We start from the raw sequence: 19,310 nt of genomic DNA, 5'->3' as shown, positions 1-19,310 counted from the left end.
AATGAAATGATATGTAAGCAATACCTAATGCTAAAGAGTTGCACTCCAATAACAGCTTATTTGCCAACCAGTTGAAACACTTGGGCTTAGTTACAGCCGTAAGAAGTGTTTCTATACAGCTGTCTTGGAACTTGAGCTTCTTATTAAATTTCAGACACCCTTCCCTTCCACCCCCACAAGCAGTGCTCTCCACACACAGCAGAATGTTTTGAGCAGAATTTCCTAGTAGATGTTTCTGATTAGTAACCACGTTGAGGACAATACCACAAAGTAATCTGCAAAAACATTCTGGAGAACAAGTAAGCCATTCAGGGTGAATGATGTGATCCGCCAAGCTCACCGCATCTCACGTGACTTCAGTGAGGACTGATGCCTGTCAAAAAAATAAAACCCTCAACCCTCCTCAGACATCTATTTTTGATCAACATCTTCTAAGAATGGCTGAAAACAATTCTAGTCTGGAAAACAGCTCCTGCATGTGGGAGAATATTCCCCTGGAAATAAGTTTCTAAATGTTGGCAACTACACAGCTCCCAGGAAAAGCAGCCAAGCTCCACTTGCATGCAGAAGTATGAGAAGCTATTCAGACCGCACAAGAGGTATCATGGGAGGGTGGTGTGACAACATTCCTTGGTGGGAAATATGACATTCAACTGGAAAAAGAAAATAATCCCTGTACTACGTATGAAAAGCCTCATTTACCTCTGTGCAGCCACAGTTGCAGCTGCATCCAAAGCAAACTGTCTCATCACACTCTCTTCCAGGTATTTCTGTTCCCACTTGGTCATGTCAGCTTCCAGAGCAAGAATCCTTTCTTCCTTCTCACGCAGGAGTTCCATAAGCGCCGTGGCGTTGTACTCAGAGACATTGGCAGCCTGAGACGTACCCTGACGCTGGTTTATAAAAGTGAAAAAAAAAGTCATCATCTCAGGATGCATCTGTAAGACTCAGGGTCAGTTTGTTTGCTTTTTGTCTGAAGGACAGAGGCTGGTCCAGAGCAGCACTGGCTTGACCCCCACACATAAAATGCAGTGGCTTATGCCACTATGGGCAGACTAGGTGAAGATAGCAGTCTCCTACAGAGCTCAATCTGAACCACTGCAGGGGCAGTTCAGCCTCACTGCAAAAACCAGGAAACAAGCCCATACGACACAAGAAAGGCCCCTTCTATTTTCCAAATACCAAAGCTTGAAAGTCATAAAACACTAAGCACTGCTCCCAAGAAGGAGTAGGGTACAGTATAAAACCACACAAGAAACTTAGCATAGCACAGGGAAACAGCGGGTACCTGCTGCATCCGGAGAGATTCCAGTTCTCTCTCCAGCCGGGTCCGCAGCCTATGTTCCAGCTGTTCCCGTTTCTCACACGCTGCCTGCAGCTGAACCAAGGCCTGCTGCATCTTCTCCACCTTCTCAACATAGACCTGCTTCTTTTTGAGCTGAAACAAAGGAATAAAATGCAACGTAAGTTAAATAATGAGAACAAGTAAGTAAACTTCGGGCTTTCTGCAGAGCACAGAAGCACCAGTGCAAAGGACATGCCCAGACAATAGCTGCCGTGCCTCAGATGACTCCTCTGCACTCAACACTCAGGATGTAACAGGATTTTCCCATCTCTGCTTTCCTTCTAGGTAAATTCATTCTTTTTGGTCATAACGGAGAGTGTTTAATGACTTCACGTTTCCAAGGTAACTGTGGCAAAGACAGGTCCACAAGTTGGGAACACTTTTCAGTGCAATATTGAAAATCGCCAGCAGTGTTTTTATGAGATTAACCAGAAACTGAATCAAAACCTGCAGGATCCTATCCCAATCCCTTAACAACAAAATGATGGACAGGATCAAAGCACACCCTACACCTGGCCCGTGCCCTCTCCACACCGCAGCCAGGTTTATTCCAGCAGTCTGGACATTCATCTCAGTCATCGTGGCGCAGTGTGACCTGAGAAGTCCTGTTCTATTCCTTGCCCCTCCCTTCCATCCTCCTCCATCGTTCATCCTGCAAACCAAGCTGCTATCCTGCCTCACGATAAGCAACAGAAACTCCCATGCTGAGACCACCTCCAGTGACTATCTTAGCAAGATTAACCCACAGATCAGGCAGAAGAAAACCAAACTAACATATGAATTAAAAAAAAAAAAAAAACAGAATAAAACACACCCGGGGCCCAGTTCTGTTCCAATATATGGAATACTGCACACCTATGGACATAAGTTTCTGTTAAGAAAAAGACTAACAATCACAATTAGCTGGCCTTCTGCAGCAAATCACAGAATCATAGAGTGGATTGGGTTGGAAGGGACCTTAAAGAAACTCTGAAATACAAAAACAGCTGGAAGAAGGCAACTTTTCCCAACAGTGAGAACCAAAGTGTAGAGAAGCATCAAAACGCAAAACACAGACTCCCTTATGTGAGTTCAAAGAGCTGCTCTACAGCTTCATGGAAGACAAGAACACTGAGGCATATCAAAGACAAAAGAAACCACTTTTGGCTCAGGAAGCCCTTCTTGGAAGCAGAATGTATTCTGGGAGCGTATCACTGTTTCTCAGCCCCATTCTAGCGTTCCCCAGCAATCTGCTGTGATTTTCAGCAGAAGGAAGATACAAGGCTTGCTGGGCTTTGATCTGAACAACAGGAGCTGTTCTTACATCCCACCTTCCTTCCGAAAAGGTCTTATCGTGTATTTCTTCAAAATTTTCCCTTTTCAGACTCCTGTTCCTTGAGGCAATCCTGAGACAGCAATGTGAAAGCAGAAAAACATCTTCAAACACTATTAATCCCAGACACGGCTTCCTTTTCTTCTCTTCATAAAGTCAGCAGCATTTAATCTCACAGCATGAATGTTGCCGCCCTAGAGGATTTTCCCCAAACAAATATTTTACAGTAAAAGTTACAATAAACAGTGAGTAATCCAGCCAAAGGCCATCCCACCAGGGCATGTACAGTAGAAAGGTATTTTTATTCTTTGCTTGCTCAAGATTTCAAGCTTTTTGGGGGGTGGGAGAGACAAGAACATTTTAATACAACTTAATATTCCACCACGGCTGTACAGAAAATCAATAAAAATGTAATACTTAATAGATCTTTTTATTCCAGATCATAGTGCTTAATAATGCTGATGTAAGCTTTCTCAGACTCCAAGGCAGTGAATATTAACACACTAGTTTTACACTTAGATTAACCACAACTCGTAGCAGCTATGAAACTAGCCAGAAATGCTAAACTGTGACTCAGCAGCAAAGCCTAGAAACGAAGAGCACCCAGTACCCTGGTTTTGAATAAGAGCTTACTAACCTGGATGAGAGTAAGGAACAATCTAATAAACTCATTAATAGTGAAATATCATGCATCGAGCTGAGTAACAATCTCCTGAAAATCAGCTCTCCTCCCCCAGTCTTGTATATAAAAATTTAAGGAAGGGCAGAGGGCCGTTTGGTCTCCTATTGCCTACCACAAAGCATTTAAATTTCTGACATTTTTTAGCACACAGGTAAAATTCTCCTTACAAATGGCAGCCACTGACAACACCTTACTAGTTTCATAATTAATAAACCTGAGTATGCACATGCGTGGATTAACATTCTGGCCTGCATTCAAAGAATACCAAGAGCCCAGCCAAAAAAAAAAAATGAGGACACAGAAATTCCACTGAAACATTCACTTTGAAAGTGCTCCCACCAGCCAAACCTGCAGGTGAAATGTTGCAACACAAGCTGTTGCCCAACTTAGCAGCACTGCCCGCACACGCCTACCTCATGCACCAAACCTAAAGCACGGGCACTGCTGGTTCCGTGGCTTTTCATAAAGGCAACTGGTTGGTTTTTCACCCCTTCACAAAACACACTTCCATCTCCCAGCAAGAGGAAGAATTAGGAATGTTACAAAGTTTTGGGGTTGTGTGTATTTATTTAATAGCTTAAAACCGGATTCAGGATTCCCTCACATAATTTTGGGGTTTTTGGAACACAGATGTTCAATAAACTTTAAAGACGTGTGTGTGCTCCAGACAACTCAGCTTCCCTAATCTGTCTTTTGACACAATTAAATACAAGATTCTTTCATTCCATGCACTCGCTGCACTCAGTCACCCCACTGCACATTCTGGCAGTGTCAGTCCTTTCCAGCTCTGCCAGCTCTGCTACTGCGAGTCTTTGTGAGGAACAATTTACCTTTCAGTGAACCAGGATTCTCCAGAAGCAGTAGTGATGAAGTTCAAGTTTTGGGTGGGTTTTTTTTTCTCACCTTTCTCACTTATCTGTCCTCTCAATGTAAAGACAATCAGGAATAATTTTTCCAAGCAAAGAGGGATTTCATTACCATAAATCGAGAGGACAATTGTGTTTTCCTAAGACAGGAATTGGAAACAGTTTCCTGAGTAAGTGAGACAGGAGCAAGAAAAAAAGGCAGCAGGCTGAGGCTTGTTCTTGGTCACTTGCCCTGGATTCCCCATCCTTTCTCTTCCAGCAAAGAACCAAAATTGGGTGCTGAGTGCCAAGGGCCACAGTAACATCTGCTATAGGGGGGATAGCATCAAAGGATGCTGGAATTCTCTCCTCTGCAAAAGACCTTGCAGTGAACACATGCTCTGGATAAGAGTTAATTCCTGACATTTTACAACGATGCAGTCACACCCTTCTGGATATAATTTTAAATAAATTTGACAAGATAGTAATTTTCCTTTTGATGGTGCTGCATTTAACTAAGAAGCAAGCTCATGCTCACATAATGTATTGTAACTGTTTTGCCTTGAAGGTGCTCTGAAAATGCAGAGCATTATACTCATAATAATATCTTTATTGTAACAGCTCTTTAAGACGGGAAGATCTCAAATAACCTCAGTGCACGTCTGGGAGCACAGCAGAGCACTTCAGCGTGGCTGTATCCCTTCCCAGCACGGCACAACTTCAACCACGTGCATATCTTCTCCAGGTCAGTCCCTTGATGCTCTGGACACGTCCTAACCAGGTATCAGAGGTCAAGCTTTAACTGCATCAATAAGACTTTCTAATTAATTTGTACTAAAGAAGAGCAGCCACTCTCTAGTTCACATCCATTACAATATTCACAGAAATTCTGCAACAGGACTGAGGACAAGAGAAATAAAGAAGGCAAAGACTGATTTGGGACTTCATAGAAATCCAGTACACAAAAGTGTGAACTGGTGCAGGGAATACCCCTGAAAGATTCCTTGGCTTCCCAATCAAGTATTTCTGTCTTCATTTTATTTCCTCTACCCCTTGTCAAGATTGCTTTCTGCTATTGAAAGCCGGCTGGGAGAAGCAGGATACACTTGGGATTCAGAGGCTTCCTGCTCACAAGAGTCTGGCTGACCTGAAGAGCAATCCATTTCCAAGTTAGTCAGAAAGATTTATTGCCTGAAAACATCTGCAAACCAGAATCCCTGAACTGCAGGGCTTCCAGCAATGGAAAATGAATCAGCCATTCTAAACACACGGGAATGAAATGATTAAACAAATTCACTAAACCTAGCAAACTGAAACTAGTCCTCAGAATCTTTTCGCAGAGGAAAAGATTTCCTAAGACAACATAATGCCTGGCAGCAGGCAACCTGCAGGCTTCTCTGCTACAGAGAGAATTTGCATGGTCTAAAATCAATGGCCGAGGACAAAGCACTCCTGTCAGAAACACGGACGTTCGAGTATTACCTCAACTGCTCAGCAGAAAAGGGATTAACATTCTAAAAGGCAAACAAATCTTGTTCCTTCATTTGATTTAGGCTTCTCAGCAAAGTCTTCCAGAAACCATGGAATCTCTTTCAGCGATCCCAGGTCCTTGCAGAAGAAAAGTTCTGAAGAGGGCACAGAAGTTTCGCACACACAGCACGGGGAGCAGGAGCATGCAGGAATGAGGAATTTTCACTGTCAAGTCACTAGAAGCGAGAGAGGAAGAGGCTATAACATTCTCCAGACTGGAGCTGCCTCTGCAGGACAAATGCAGCCCTGGGCATAGCAGGTACGGGGAAAGGAAGGATCTCCTTTTGTAAAGAGATTCATTGTTTCCAGATGCGTTACTCAGCGAAGAGTTTTTCTGGGGAAGAAGAGAAGTCTTCCTGCATAGCTAGCAATGATTCAGAAACCCTCCCAGGCATTCTGACAAACCCAGCCATTACCCTCTGCATCTTGGACAGCTCCTATTTCAGCAAATTGGTAACACTCGTCAGCATCTGCCTGTCTCCCACCCACTATTTCTGATGTCTTCAAAGTCCTTTGTTTAATATATTCAGGGTGCTTTCATTACATTCTGGGTTTATCCTAAAGCTGAATCCATTCAGATGCAGCTGAATTTCTCTTTCCCCACAAAAATTTGCCTGCTATGGCAGAAATGTAGTGAGAAAAAAAAAAAGACAAGCAAGCACATTCAAACCACCTCTCCCTCTTGCAGTTGGAATATATTCCTCCAGGATGTCTTTGAACCCTCAGTTTGTTTGAATTCAGGCCCAATAAAGCGCCACTGGCCTCAGCAAGAATTCATGCCGAAGCAATTTGGTAACACTATGGTCTTGCTAGGGAACAGCGTTTGTTGCATGGGAATGTCATAATGCATAACATCGTCTCTCTGTTTGTTTGTGTTAAAATAAGTTATAATTCTCAAAGCTACCTCTGGAAAATTACCAACAGGCAGAATAGGAGAGGTAGCGCCACAGCAATAAAAAGCCAGTTCTGCGTTGTTACAAGAATGCAGGTCATGAAAGACACACACATGTACCAGTTACAGGGAAGAGAGGGAGTTTCCTCTCCTCTCCACTCTACCCACCCATGAATGATAAGCCATCCTTTTAAAAGTAACTCTATCCAACAGGAGTATTTACAGAGCTCTGAGAGTCTAAGAATCGAAGTAAGACAAAGCTGTGGAGACTGGGAATATCTTTTTATAGACCCAGAGTAAAGACTGGAAACAGACAAGTGTTCAAGCACACAAACTCTCCTCTGGATTTCCTTTGCCCTACAAGCCAGAGCTCTGGTTTGAAAGTATCTCAGCCACAGCATATAAAGTACAAGGGATGTCATTTGGAACTGAGAGTTTCTACACTTTCCCACAGATAGAACCCTTGGTGTAGTCAAACATAGTGCGCTATTTCTTTCCACAACAGCTGAGTGGGAAACGAAGATAATATCTTAGCTCTGATATCTAGTTTATGTTGAATTCTGGTGGCAGAAAGATCTTATAGCTTCATACAAGCCATTTAGAGGAAAGATATTCCGCTCAAACTCCTTCCTTTCCCCAGTCATGAATTCGCACCCATTAGAGAGGATGTCTGGCTTCTCTTTCCATTGCAAGGTGTGTGCGTGAGGATGGCAAAGAGTAGGTATTTGTATCTTCTTAGTGGTAGTCACTGTTTTTCAAAGCCGTCTCCTTAAAGCACTCATTAAAACAGTGGCTTGTAAAGTGGTGGAGCAAAGGAGCGCAAGTTATGCGACTTTAAAGAAACCACCAGCATTTTGAAGTGTGGTCGTCCATGGCAGGAATCAACCAGGGTAAGCAGAAATGACCAAGTTCAATAATAGTTCTGGAAATGCTTTTTCTTTAAGCATAGAAACAGTAGCAATTGTACCCTCTACACTCAGCAGTTGTGGTTAGATAAAGTATTTGGCATCAGACTCCCTCCTGCAATATTACAAGCCTGGTAAGCACTCATTCAGGTAAGTCAGCCTTTACCCGGAGCCCCAGGATGGTCAGGATGGTCCTTTCTGTAAACCCAGCAATTCTGCCCTGGGCCCAGAGCAAAGCGAAGCTGAACCATCTGCTCTGTTTGCTAAAGGCTCTCAAGGTGGCCGCTAGCAGATGTTGGTGAGAACATGGTATCACGACGACTTTCAAAGCTGACACATATGGGCCATCTGCGACCATCAACAGTCACCCAACTGCTGCACACGGCAGCCACTCCTGTGTTCATACCAAACCTGAGCCCATCAAGGCTCCAATACGAGACATTTTCATTCCTTTAGCTGCTAATATTATCCCTAACAATTTCTGACTGAATGTACAATTTTAAGCCAAAATGCATATTACCTCAAATATATGCAGTTGATCTCAAATTTACTGCATGTAATAAAAATAATCTGAAGTTTAATAACCAGACTAGTGCTTCACTAGGAACATTTTCAATAAGCTGCTGACTTATGCATAACTGTGGAACATCTACTAAAGGGAAGAATGAAAATCGAGAAGTGAAAATAGGGGTTAATTACTGGGCGTCTTCATGTATAGTAGAGAAGCAGTAAAGTTTAAATATTGCATATAAAACATATACATACTTAGCAAGACTGTTCATGGACATATTTAAGTTTGTTTTACATACCCGTGATCACTCACCCCTTTAGCACTTTGCAGAAATAAACTCCACATTATCTAAAACCTTAATGGCAGCTTGTTCTCAATTTGAAGACATTTCACCCCTGCTAACAGACCACACAAAGTATTCTGCGAATGCCTTCTTTTGCTTCTAACTGCTTCACAGTGTGCTTTGGTATCTCCAAGATCATTCCTTTCTCCTGCCACTTTTAGCATTCTTTCATCTCTTCCTTCCCTCTAACTTGGATGCTAAACTGCAATATATATATATATATAAACGCTCTCGAAGAGTAGACAAGTATCTACATTTTACAGATGGGTGGTTTTGCCCAAAATGGCAATTCAGGCAAAGAATTTTAATAAGAATCTGGAAGTTCCAATTCCAATACAACATTTAAATTCAGCTGTAGTAATACATGGCTTATAGTTCTCATCAGAATGGAAATAATCTTTTTATAAAGGACTTGATGAATACAAGGCAGGGCAACTATGCTTAATAGGAAGTCAAAACGGAAGGGGGAGAGGGAAGCTCAAAAACTTACATTACAGGATGCAACAACTGAAATATGCACACCCCCCCAGGCCCTGAGCCACAGCGGCTGCCAGACTTCAGCGTAAGAAACTCCACCCTTCTCTGCAGAACTGGTATGGAAATTCCTGACAATTACAGGGACTAGTAACTCAGATTAAGCTGGCAGGAATAAAAGAAATAATTGACAAATTGTTCATATATCTTGGTCACTGGATGTCACTAGCTCAGGCTGGCATTTGCAGTCCCTGCTAAACGGTGCCCTGAGCACTGAACAGCTTGCTTGGTTGTCTTTTGGAGAAAGCTACCAAACAGCTTGGGGATTTGAGAAGTTCCCACAGTTTAATACTAATGAGGCAACAAATGCTTCATAATGCTAAGTATTTCATTAAAAAGTTACTTGGGAAACCTACAAAAACGACTCTTTACCCCTCTGTTTCCCCTTACTCCCCCTCACCTCTAGGAAAAAGCAGAGTTAATTGCTGCTCCCTCACTGAGACGCTTCCATATTTATCTACAACAGGAAGGGTGGCACTTCCTGCGCACCCTGGGATTCGAGCAAAGGTTGGATGCAAATGACTACAAGCCCTCATGCAATTGAGACCAGGTCTCGTTTTCACTCTGTATCAGTATACGTGTGGGTTTTAGGATACTGTTCAGTCTAGCCCAAAGTTACTCAACTATTTTACTTTTCTACCTAGACAGAAATACTTTGCCACAGCACTGAAGCCAGTTCGAGTTAAATGAGCGAGTTCTTTCAAAAATATCCCATATAACTATTACTTCTAAAGGCTTCAACTTCACTGTGAGGGAGCCAATATTAAGTGCCTACACAGAGGTTCAACCTAGCCAAGCGCTGGGGGTGTTGGCCTGGGCTGATCACAGCATCTCTGTCCACACTGACTCCAAGCATGTGAATAGTTCTAGGGGAACTATAAGGATGTCCTGTGTACTTAAAAGTTAGTCACATATCAGATTTTTAGTGTAATAAGATGCTGAAATCTGAATGAAACACGAAGAGCTCCAATACAGTGCAGGATCAAACAGCAGAATAGTTTGAGTGCCAAAGGGAATCATGTCATGTTTAAATTACCTTATAACCTAACGCTCCCTGCCCCTCTGAGCAACGAAGGTGCAAGTCAGACTTGCCAGGAGATGCTACAGTTTTAATGAAACCAATGGACTTGTCAACTGTGCACAAGGCTGAACATGGCCAGTGATACTTAAGCATTCTGCTGACACCGTTCTTCTATTTTTTATTGTTATATTTGTATTGCACAGAACCTGGTTCCCCAGTGACAGGCCCCAGCCTGGTGATGCTAAATGCTGCACAAATGAAAGTTACCTGTCCTCAAAGCTCACGGCCTGAGTCGGACCAGAGGCCACAGGCAGAAACACACCCTTAGGGCAGGCCAAGTGAACAGCCTCTGGGTTAGCATGAACAGTGGCCTAGTCCCTACCAACCATGCTGTGAGCATCACAGCAAGGGACGCTTCAAAGCAGCCTTGCCAGTGTTTGCAGTGAAGGTGAGGGCAGTCTGGGAAAAGGCACAGAAGTGCTTGTTTGGGGTGGAGAGGAGGAGTGGTTAGAAATTGAGAAGGACAAAGGTAGAAGACACCCTCTCAGCAACAGGGGAAGAAGAGAAACAGGGTCAGATACACCATGACGGACCTGGAAAGCCAACAGAAACTGCCTGAATTTGATGTAGTAGAGAAAGGAAAGTGAGGTGGGGCACTGAGGAGAAGGGCTAATAAGGTACGACGGCAGGTAACCAACATCCTGAATGAGCAGATCATATCCAGACAGGGAGAGATTGAGGGAGAGCTTCCATGAAGCTGAAGAGATTAAAAGAAAGGTACTGCAAGGGCTGAAAACTAAGGACACCAGGCAAAGAAACAAAGGCAGGTTCAAGGCAAGGGCTACTGAGGGAAATACAGAACTCAGAGAAGAGCAGGATAAAATTAAGAATATGGCTACATCTGTATCTGGGAGAGGAAGAAGGCAGGTAGGATAAAATAGCAGGATGTTTATTTTGTATTTGACCATTCCTCCTGAAAGGAGAGAAGATTAGGACAGACAAGGGGGAGGGTTTGAGGAATGCCTCTGAAAACAGCAAGATGCAGGTGGGTATAGGCACTGTGCTTAACTGAGGGTGATGCTGAGTGCTAGTAGGCAGGAGGATCGCAGAACCAAAGGAGGAGAGAACAAATCTGCAGTAGAGGAAGTGTGCTTGGTCACGAGATTTCCTCCAAAGGCTCTCTATGGAGGAAGAGTAGGAGTAAAGGAAGCAGAGGCAGGGAGGGGGAAATGGAGCCTTTGGGAGGAAAGGAGTAGGCGGGAGGGAAGAGGACAGACACTATGACGCAGAAGGGCAGCAAGGTGAGAGCCATGTGTGAGAGGCAGGAACAAGGCTACAAAAGAAACTGCTGTGAAAGCTGCCCAGCTAAGCAGCTCAGAAACATTATCCCCTCTTGGAGGGAAGGAAAGAAAGAGAAAACAACCAAGGTCATGCCCAGCTTATTACGAATGCTGGGCACATACGATGATCTGCACTATGCACCACGATACCCTGGTGTAAGTGGAACACCTGGCAAGGAGACAAGCCGCATTCATTTGATATTAGTTAAAAGTCCATCCAGATCTGAATTTCTGCCAAGTTCAGGAGGTTGCCAGGGCTGGGATTTCATATCCAGCCATTTTTATCAGTTGAAACAAAAAAACCAAACCGAAACATGGCTGCTTAGACAAAAGTACTTCCAAGGAAATACAGATTTGTGGCTTATCTGTGCACAGTTCAGTGGTTTAGCTAACCAACACAAAGCTAAGCAGACATAAATAGCTTTGAAGAAAGCAGATTTCCTTCTAATTTCCACAAGACAAACTCATTCCCACACTAACTTTTACTGGAATCCAAGCTGCCCTAATTTCTCTCTCCCAGCATCCTTACCTCCTCCTCCAGTTTCACCACCTTGGCCTGAGCATTGTTCAAGGCCTGGTCCCGGATCTCAATGTGTCTTCGTTGGTCCTCATTGGCAGAGCGTGCAGCAGCCAGTTCTATTTCCAGTTTCTCTTTTTCCCGTTGTGTTTCCTTGTCTATCAAAAAAAAATAAGTTATCGATGGACAGCATTGATCTCTAGCCAGCTTTCAGGAGTCTTTCACTCCAGAGGCAAAGGGAAGATTGTACTCCAAATTCTCACAAGACAGAGAATGCAAATCAGTGCTGGGGTGGCGGGGGAGTACATGGCTTTCAAGGAAGAGAAGGACTTGTAACCCCTGAAAAACCAGCACGGTACCTTCAAGCAACAAAGTGCCACAATGCTAGCGAGAAGGAATAGAAGGCACATCACTTAGTACAGTTAGGTAATTTGCTCTGATTATGCAGATGGTTAGTGAAACCTGGCACCTCTTTATCTCTGAGCTTTCAGTTGTGGAAAACAAACTGGCTAATTTTAATATCCCAGGCTGGGGAGAGATGGCAGACTCTGTGCCTGAAAAACTCTTGCTCCTTTCTTTCATACTGAGCCCACAAACAGGAAGTCTGCTCTGCCCAGGGTTGCTGTCCTCCTTCCCAAAGAGACACCCAGTTGTCACACTTTGCTGGCAGTGTCATCACAGGAGTCAGAGAACAAGTGAACAATGATCACTCCTCAGTCTTCTTCTACTGCCTTTAAAAATGATCCCTGGACCAGAATGGAGGTAACTGCATCCGTTCTGTAACTGCTCAAAGCAGATCTGCAGTTCAGAAAAGCCTTTTGCCTAGCACTGAGAGTTTGTCTGATGCTTCAAAGCGACCTCAAGCACAGTAGCTGGTCCTCTTCTGCTGTGCTGTGCTATGCGTTTCAGGAACAGAGCAACTGCCTACATTAAAAAATAAAATAATTTGGGACTGGAGAAATTATCACACAGGGGTGTAAAGCAAAGCCACAACACAGAGCTGATGTCCTCTGTATATGTTGTCATTCCCAGCTCAAGCTAACCAGCTACAATGATAACGTTAGCACACTTGCTGGATACAAAACCACAGAATACTCCCTGGAGTGATCTACACCCAGCACTGATGACACCAGAGAAACTGCATTCCAGAAACCAGTATCCCACGACAAAGGAATGAGGACAAGGAGTGGAAGGCTTGAAAAACAGGAACCAGATCCTGGGTGTAAGGGTATATTGAATATGGAATACACAGGCCCGTTTGTGCAAGCATATGCATAACTATATTTACAGGACCACAATTATTCCAGCAAAGAGCCAGGAGCAAAGCTTTAGCAACACAGAGTAGTTAAAAATTCCCTTCTGCTAGGGAATCAACACTACCCACACACAGGTTGCAAAACAAACCTGTCCACCAGCAGCACTCAGAAAACTGCAGAGCAAACCCTGACTGCAACTCAGAGCTGGGCTGTGACATAAGGTTAATGTCACCACTCATCTATTCTTTTCCCTATCTCTCCTATCCTGGTATTTCTCCTCCACCCAGGCAATGAGCTGCTTACAGTGTCAGCACGCTAAAGCGCATTGCAGAAATGGGCAGAGATGAGACAGGGTGGCACCATGCCAGCAGGTATCAATCAGTGCCAGCAGTCGGCTTGTTAATCTGCAAGTGCTTGCAGTGAGGCTTCTGGAGGTTTTGTTCCAGACTTTTCCCCAAATGAGCACTGTTTCACTCGACAAGTGCCTACATCGCCCTTACAAATGCTGGGACAAATGAAACATAGCACTATGGTTTCCTTGCTCATCCAAAAGGAGAAACTTAACGCAAGGCCTCACAGACCTCCCCACCTCTCTGGGTGAACCCATCACAGTATCACAGAATAACCAGGTTGGAAGAGACCCACTGGATCATCGAGTCCAACCGTTCCTATCACACACTAAACCATGTCCCTTAGCACCTCGTCCACCTGTCCTTTAAACACCTCCAGGGAAGGTGACTCAACCCCCTCCCTGGGCAGCCTCTGCCAGTGCCCAATGACTCTTTCCATGAAATATTTTTTCCTAATGTCCAGTCAAAACCTCCCCTGGTGGAGCTTGAGGCCATTCCCTCTCGTCCTGTCCCCTGTCACTTGGGAGAAGAGCCCAGCACTCTCCTCTCCACAACCTCCTTTCAGGTAGTTGGAAAGAGCAATGAGGTCTCCCCTCAGCCTCCTCTTCTCCAGGCTAAACAACCCCAGCTCTCTCAGCCGTTCCTCATAAGGCCTGTTCTCCAGCCCCTTCACCAGCTTCGTTGCTCTTCTCTGGACTCGCTCCAGAGCCTCAACATCCTTCTTGTGGTGAGGGGCCCAGAACTGAACACAGGATTCGAGGAGCGGTCTCACCAGTGCCGAGTCCAGAGGGAGAAGAACCTCCCTGGACCTGCTGGCCACACCATTTCTGAAACAAGCCAAGATGCCATTCGCTTTCTTGGCCACCTGGGCACACCCAACCAGTCTGAATGTGAGACTAAACTCACAGACTTTCCACTACCATCAGGAGTTCCGAATTCACACCCTGACAGCCATCTGCTTGCAACATAAGCCACAGGGAATAAGCTACAGACAACATAAGAGAGGGATAGCAGCACTTGTCAGAATAGAAGCAGTGTGTGTTACACCACAGAAAAATCTCTGTTTTGCAATTTTATTGCATTACCTTTTTATATAACAACTGGAGAAAAGTGAGCATTGTCAGAAGGGTGGAGTACACTGTGGGATGAGAGAAAAGCTGGCTCACTGCCATCAGCCTCAAGACATTTCAGTACAAAGGAAAAGGAGCATTTCGCATCTGTCATTTTGGTTTGCCTTGTGATAAATCCACTGCTGTGGACAGAATTCATGACCCTTACCCAGCCAAGCATACTGGAGGCAGTGTTCATCCCTTTTATTTTTCCTGAACTGGATAGGGCAGTGGCAAATTAAAGAGGAAAGAGATAGGAGACCTACCAGCTTCCAATTCCACTGGCCTTAACTCACACCAGGAGGACTCCTGTCAGCCTGGAAAGGTTTAATTCCAAAGCTTTCAGGCGACAAAATGGGTGGATAAATTATCCTGTACATTATGGAGAAAACACTAATTTTACAGTTTAACTGCAAACTACATTTGCTCCAAAATCTCTAATAAATGCTATCAGACGGGCTTCACATACTGACAGAAAAGGAATTCTTGAATCCCTCCTCCTTTCTCCACTGCCAGTTGTGAACTGTTACTGCCCTGATTTCTGTCTCAGCAGAAAACCAACAGATCCAAACTAGGCTAACGTGCTGCATTGTTATCCTTCCCAGGATGACCGGAGCGTTTCTACTGACCCATAACGATTGTGTAACTCACTTTGTGCAAAGAGTTGAGAGATGGTTTTCCGATTATCTTCGGACCCTTCAAATTCCTTCTCTGCAAGTTGCTTGTTGGCTGTCTCCATACGTTCTGCAAAATTTTTCAGCAAAAGGCACACTAAATTAAAAACTTTCAAGCATTAGTCACTTCTGCTCAGGCATTTCTAATGCAAACGAAGGGATTGGATCTCCTAATTCTACAGAGCTAAAAGTAAAAACTCTGTCAGAAGCTGGCACTCAGTTTTGATATGTTTCTAATTATGTCCTTTAGAAAATATTACCAATGAGACAAATCAGGTTAAATAAAGTTCCAAAGAAATTACTTTAAACAATTATAACACATAAGAAGTTTATTCTTTCAATTTTCACAAATGTTAAGACAACTTATTTTTTCCACACAAATAAATCTCACCAAGCTATTAAAAGATTCCCTTATAATTCTCCACTAAATCTTAGTAGTTAGAAGATTAAATCACTGCTGCCCAATTAGCTGACTTTAGGGAAAACTGTAAAACCCTAAGGAGAGCTTAACACTTCTGCTGCTGCAGGCTGTTTGAAGTTTATAGCAGTCTATGAAAAGAAGAGTGAAATGCTTATGCTGTGTTTTATTATGTATAAGATTATTTAATGCAGGCCTTTGTGTGCTTTCCGTCTCGATAGCACTGGACAGTGTATGACCTTACTTCCTAGATGCAAAACAATTTCTGGGAATACAGTCTTAGTAAGAACCTAGGGGCAGATGACACCTAGGATGATCAGAAGGCTTTCGTTAAAAAATTAAACTTTCAGTTTAAAAGACTGATTGTGCACCTTTAAACATTTCAAATTGCAGATGGTTTTTGCCTTTCAAACTAATGTCAGTTCAGGTCAAATAGCATTCAACATCACTCTCCCCTGCCAACCACTGGACTGCCTCAGCCTCTTAGCAAGAACCAGACGCTAATAACATCTCACTGGAAAAGGAAGGGAGATCCAAAAAACCAGATGCCTACACTGATAAGGAACGACAAGACCTTCAGGAAGAACAGACAGTCTGCAGTTTGTATGTCAGTGCAACAGGGTCACTGGACAGGAAATAAAGTGAACATGCCTGGTGTGGGATTAGGCAGTCAGCAAAACATCTTTCCACTTGTATAAACTGAACAAATTGTACAAATTGTGTCTAGGATATAAGACAAGAGAGAATTCCAGGCTTGCATCTGGTTTATAGTATTTGGCTTATCACATGTTTCTTCTCAATGAGAACAGGATGGAAACGAGAGACTACAGCACTCTCCTAAAATTGTCTTTTCTATACTCCCAGCAAGTGCTTTAGACTTCAGACTACTGGAAATACCTGAGTATCCTGTCATACTCTAGTCGTGTCAACACACAGAGCGAACTCTGCAGCAAAACACTGTCCTGCCAACCAACTACAGCAATAGAAAAAGAAATTGAAGAACATAAGTTTTACTTCATTCACCTCTTAGGTCCCTGTTGAAATCATGAAGCCTACGAATTTCTCCTTCCAGCTTGTTCCTCATGGCCTTTTCCAGGGCATCCCGCTTGGAGGACGATTTCTCCAGGTTTTTATATGCCTCCGACACTTGCTGAATTTCTGTTTCCAACTGCAGTGGAAGTGAAAACAAGCACTTACTATTTTATCATTAACAATTGTTTTCATTCACTCACAGAAAGATTACTTTCTTTATGGAAAGAAACCTACACCTACACATTAGGTAAAAGGACAGAGTCTCAGTGTTGTGATGGATCCTTCTGTATGAAAAATACCAGCGGCTGAACTGAAGATCTGGACTCCCTTTCCAGATTCCAGTCTGTTTCCCCAACAAGATCGGAGCACAGATACAGCAAACTGAAGAGTTGCAAATGCCATCTTTTCCAAGACTGGAGCAGTTTGGTACTGCTGTTAGTTTGGGCAAAAAGTATTTCTATAAAGAGTTAATGTCATATCAGGATAAGTAAGTAAAATAGAACTGGAAAGGGAGACGAAACTACACTAAAAAAATGCTAGTGGTAGATCCTGCATTCCTGGTGAACTCTGCAGAGCTGTAATGGTTACAGCCCAAAATTCACAATAAAATCTCCTGATGTTCTGTGTTTACACTTCCAACAACTTAAAAGTTTTATCCTTCCTTCTGGCCTTCAGTGTAGAGCTTCTCTGACCACCCAGAGCAGGAGATTCCCTCCTAACTCTCCTTATCAAGCAAGGAGGTTTGGATCCACATAAGAGCCAACCCCATCAGCACTGCCTACAGCAAGTTGTCAGCAGAGGGGTGGAGGGAAAGGCATTCTTATTCTTCTTTCATTACCAGGAAACTGCCAAACATTTCTCTAAAGCATTTCCTGGCCAGGAACCTTCCAAAAAAATTAAAACGAACATATCTCCCTGGAATAAGGTAACATTGGGAATAAATGAGCATGAAAAGCCACACTGGTCACCTGAGCTCAAACAAATGTTTTAAGCAGCCACACATTTTTATGGCCCTGGAGACTGCTGAGCGCAAAGAGCACAGCAAGGCCCACAACATCCTAAACTGCAAGTGGCATCAGCCTTCTCACAGCTGCAAGGCAAAAGCAAAGCTGAGCTGCTGCACAGCTTTAAACACAGATCATGAAGAAATTATTTATATGAGGCTGCAATGAAAATGCCTCTACACGCGTCAGTGGTGGCTCTCACTGAGATACTTTTTTTTAAACATTTTAGCCTCGCTTACTCTACTTATTTCTTAAAGCCAAGGGTGGCAAATAGCTCGATGCCAACCAAGATACTAAGTTTTCATGGAAGTTGTGTGGTATTGTGGAAGTGACAAAAGAAGTGTTAGTTTCAGTCCTGCAGTCCAAATGTCTTTAAGGTAGCCATAGCAGCAGTACTTGTCTTGTACACTGTCCTGCCAACCAGCTTTGTAGCAGTGCCTCCTCTTCTCTCCTTGAGTGACTCTGGTCCTCCAAACAGGCCCTTCCTGCAGTCTCTAAAGGCTCTTAGACTGATGGGAAAATGAAGCCTGCTGCTATCTTGGATGTAAGAACATTAGCTTTAATTTAACCAAGCAAGCCAAGCAGTCAGCCTCTTCAAGAGAGTTGATTAGGATGCTCTTTTGAGCATGGTCAATAAACTGTTAGAAAAAAACTGAAGGCTTTGATTCTATCTTCTGACGAAGTTAAGCTTTTGCCCAAAGGGACATGATACAGCCTAATCAATCTACTCTAAAGTAGATAATCAATCCCTTAAGCAAGGAATGTAGCAGTTGCAGGTTAGACGATTTAATTATGGACCATACTAAACTGAGGACAGTGCCCGATATAACCAAAATCACCCACCTTCTGCAGCCGGGCTACCTTCTCATAACACCCATCCAGCTCCTGCCGTAGAGATCTGTTCTCTTCTGACAGGATTTCCACCATCTGCTGGGCCCTGGAAACTATGGCAAAAGGATCTACTTGCATCTGCTGGTAAGGGGAAGGTATCTGCTGAGCCCGAGACATAACAGAGTAAGAATCGCCTTGCTGCTGCTGTGGGCCTAGGAAGGGCTGGCATAGTCGGTACAAATCCCCCTGATGGACTTGGTTTGACAAGAATGGCTGCTGGGTCCGTGGAAGAATGCCAGGATCTCCCTGGCTTGGAGTGAGAGGTTGCTGATGCTGGGAAGGGGACAGCCTGGATGGTGGTGGAGACTGAAGCAAAGTCAAAGATCCCAGGGATGTCAAGGAAGAAGTTGGGCTGTGGTGGTGAGGTGGTCTCTGTTGTAACTGCAGCTGCACATCTGGGTTCTGCCTGGAAAACAGAGAGCAGAAGTTCCATCAAAGTCATGCAGAAGATGGTGCACAAACCCAATTAAAAGGTGTGGGATAGTCCCTGTAGCTCCTACACACAGGTCTTCCCACACAAGAGACTCACAGGAAAGGTTTTCCTGATTTTTACAGTTTGATTCAAAAAAATGCTTCAAAACCAGATCATTATCAGAAAATCACAGAATCATAGAATGTATTCTAAACACACTGTCTTTCCTCTTGAGTCTATTTAGTACAGAAACACTAAGAGAAACTCCATCAACAACTAGTGACCAAATTTATTTTATAGCTTTTCTCCATACTTTGTGGATAGAATGGACAAACTGAGGACTGTTAGGAATGGGCTCTCCTGTTCTGCCCTGAAAACTGCCATCTC

At 43.7% G+C, this 19,310-nt stretch overlaps 2 protein-coding genes across 4 annotated transcripts in view; one reads left to right on the top strand and one right to left on the bottom strand.

The window, feature by feature from the left end:
- ATRX (ATRX chromatin remodeler) overlaps positions 1–19,310 on the top strand; it is a 478,294-nt gene that overhangs the window by 262,064 nt on the left and 196,920 nt on the right. The gene's annotated exons all lie outside the window — the stretch shown is intronic.
- Positions 1–19,310, bottom strand: part of AMOT (angiomotin) — a 65,429-nt gene that overhangs the window by 8,775 nt on the left and 37,344 nt on the right. For all 3 annotated transcript variants that reach the window (XM_069867799.1, XM_069867797.1, XM_069867800.1), the window contains exons 4-9: positions 18,464–18,917; positions 16,608–16,752; positions 15,144–15,236; positions 11,790–11,935; positions 1,289–1,438; positions 703–893 (exon numbers count right to left, since the gene is read on the bottom strand). In XM_069867799.1, the coding sequence (XP_069723900.1) occupies positions 703–893; positions 1,289–1,438; positions 11,790–11,935; positions 15,144–15,236; positions 16,608–16,752; positions 18,464–18,917 (1,179 nt within the window). The remainder of the gene's footprint in view (positions 1–702; positions 894–1,288; positions 1,439–11,789; positions 11,936–15,143; positions 15,237–16,607; positions 16,753–18,463; positions 18,918–19,310) is intronic.

This window comes from Phaenicophaeus curvirostris, chromosome 13, assembly GCF_032191515.1.
Source record: "Phaenicophaeus curvirostris isolate KB17595 chromosome 13, BPBGC_Pcur_1.0, whole genome shotgun sequence".
In the NCBI taxonomy this organism is placed as follows: domain Eukaryota; kingdom Metazoa; phylum Chordata; class Aves; order Cuculiformes; family Cuculidae; genus Phaenicophaeus; species Phaenicophaeus curvirostris.
This window is presented reverse-complemented; position numbering and strand designations above follow the sequence as displayed.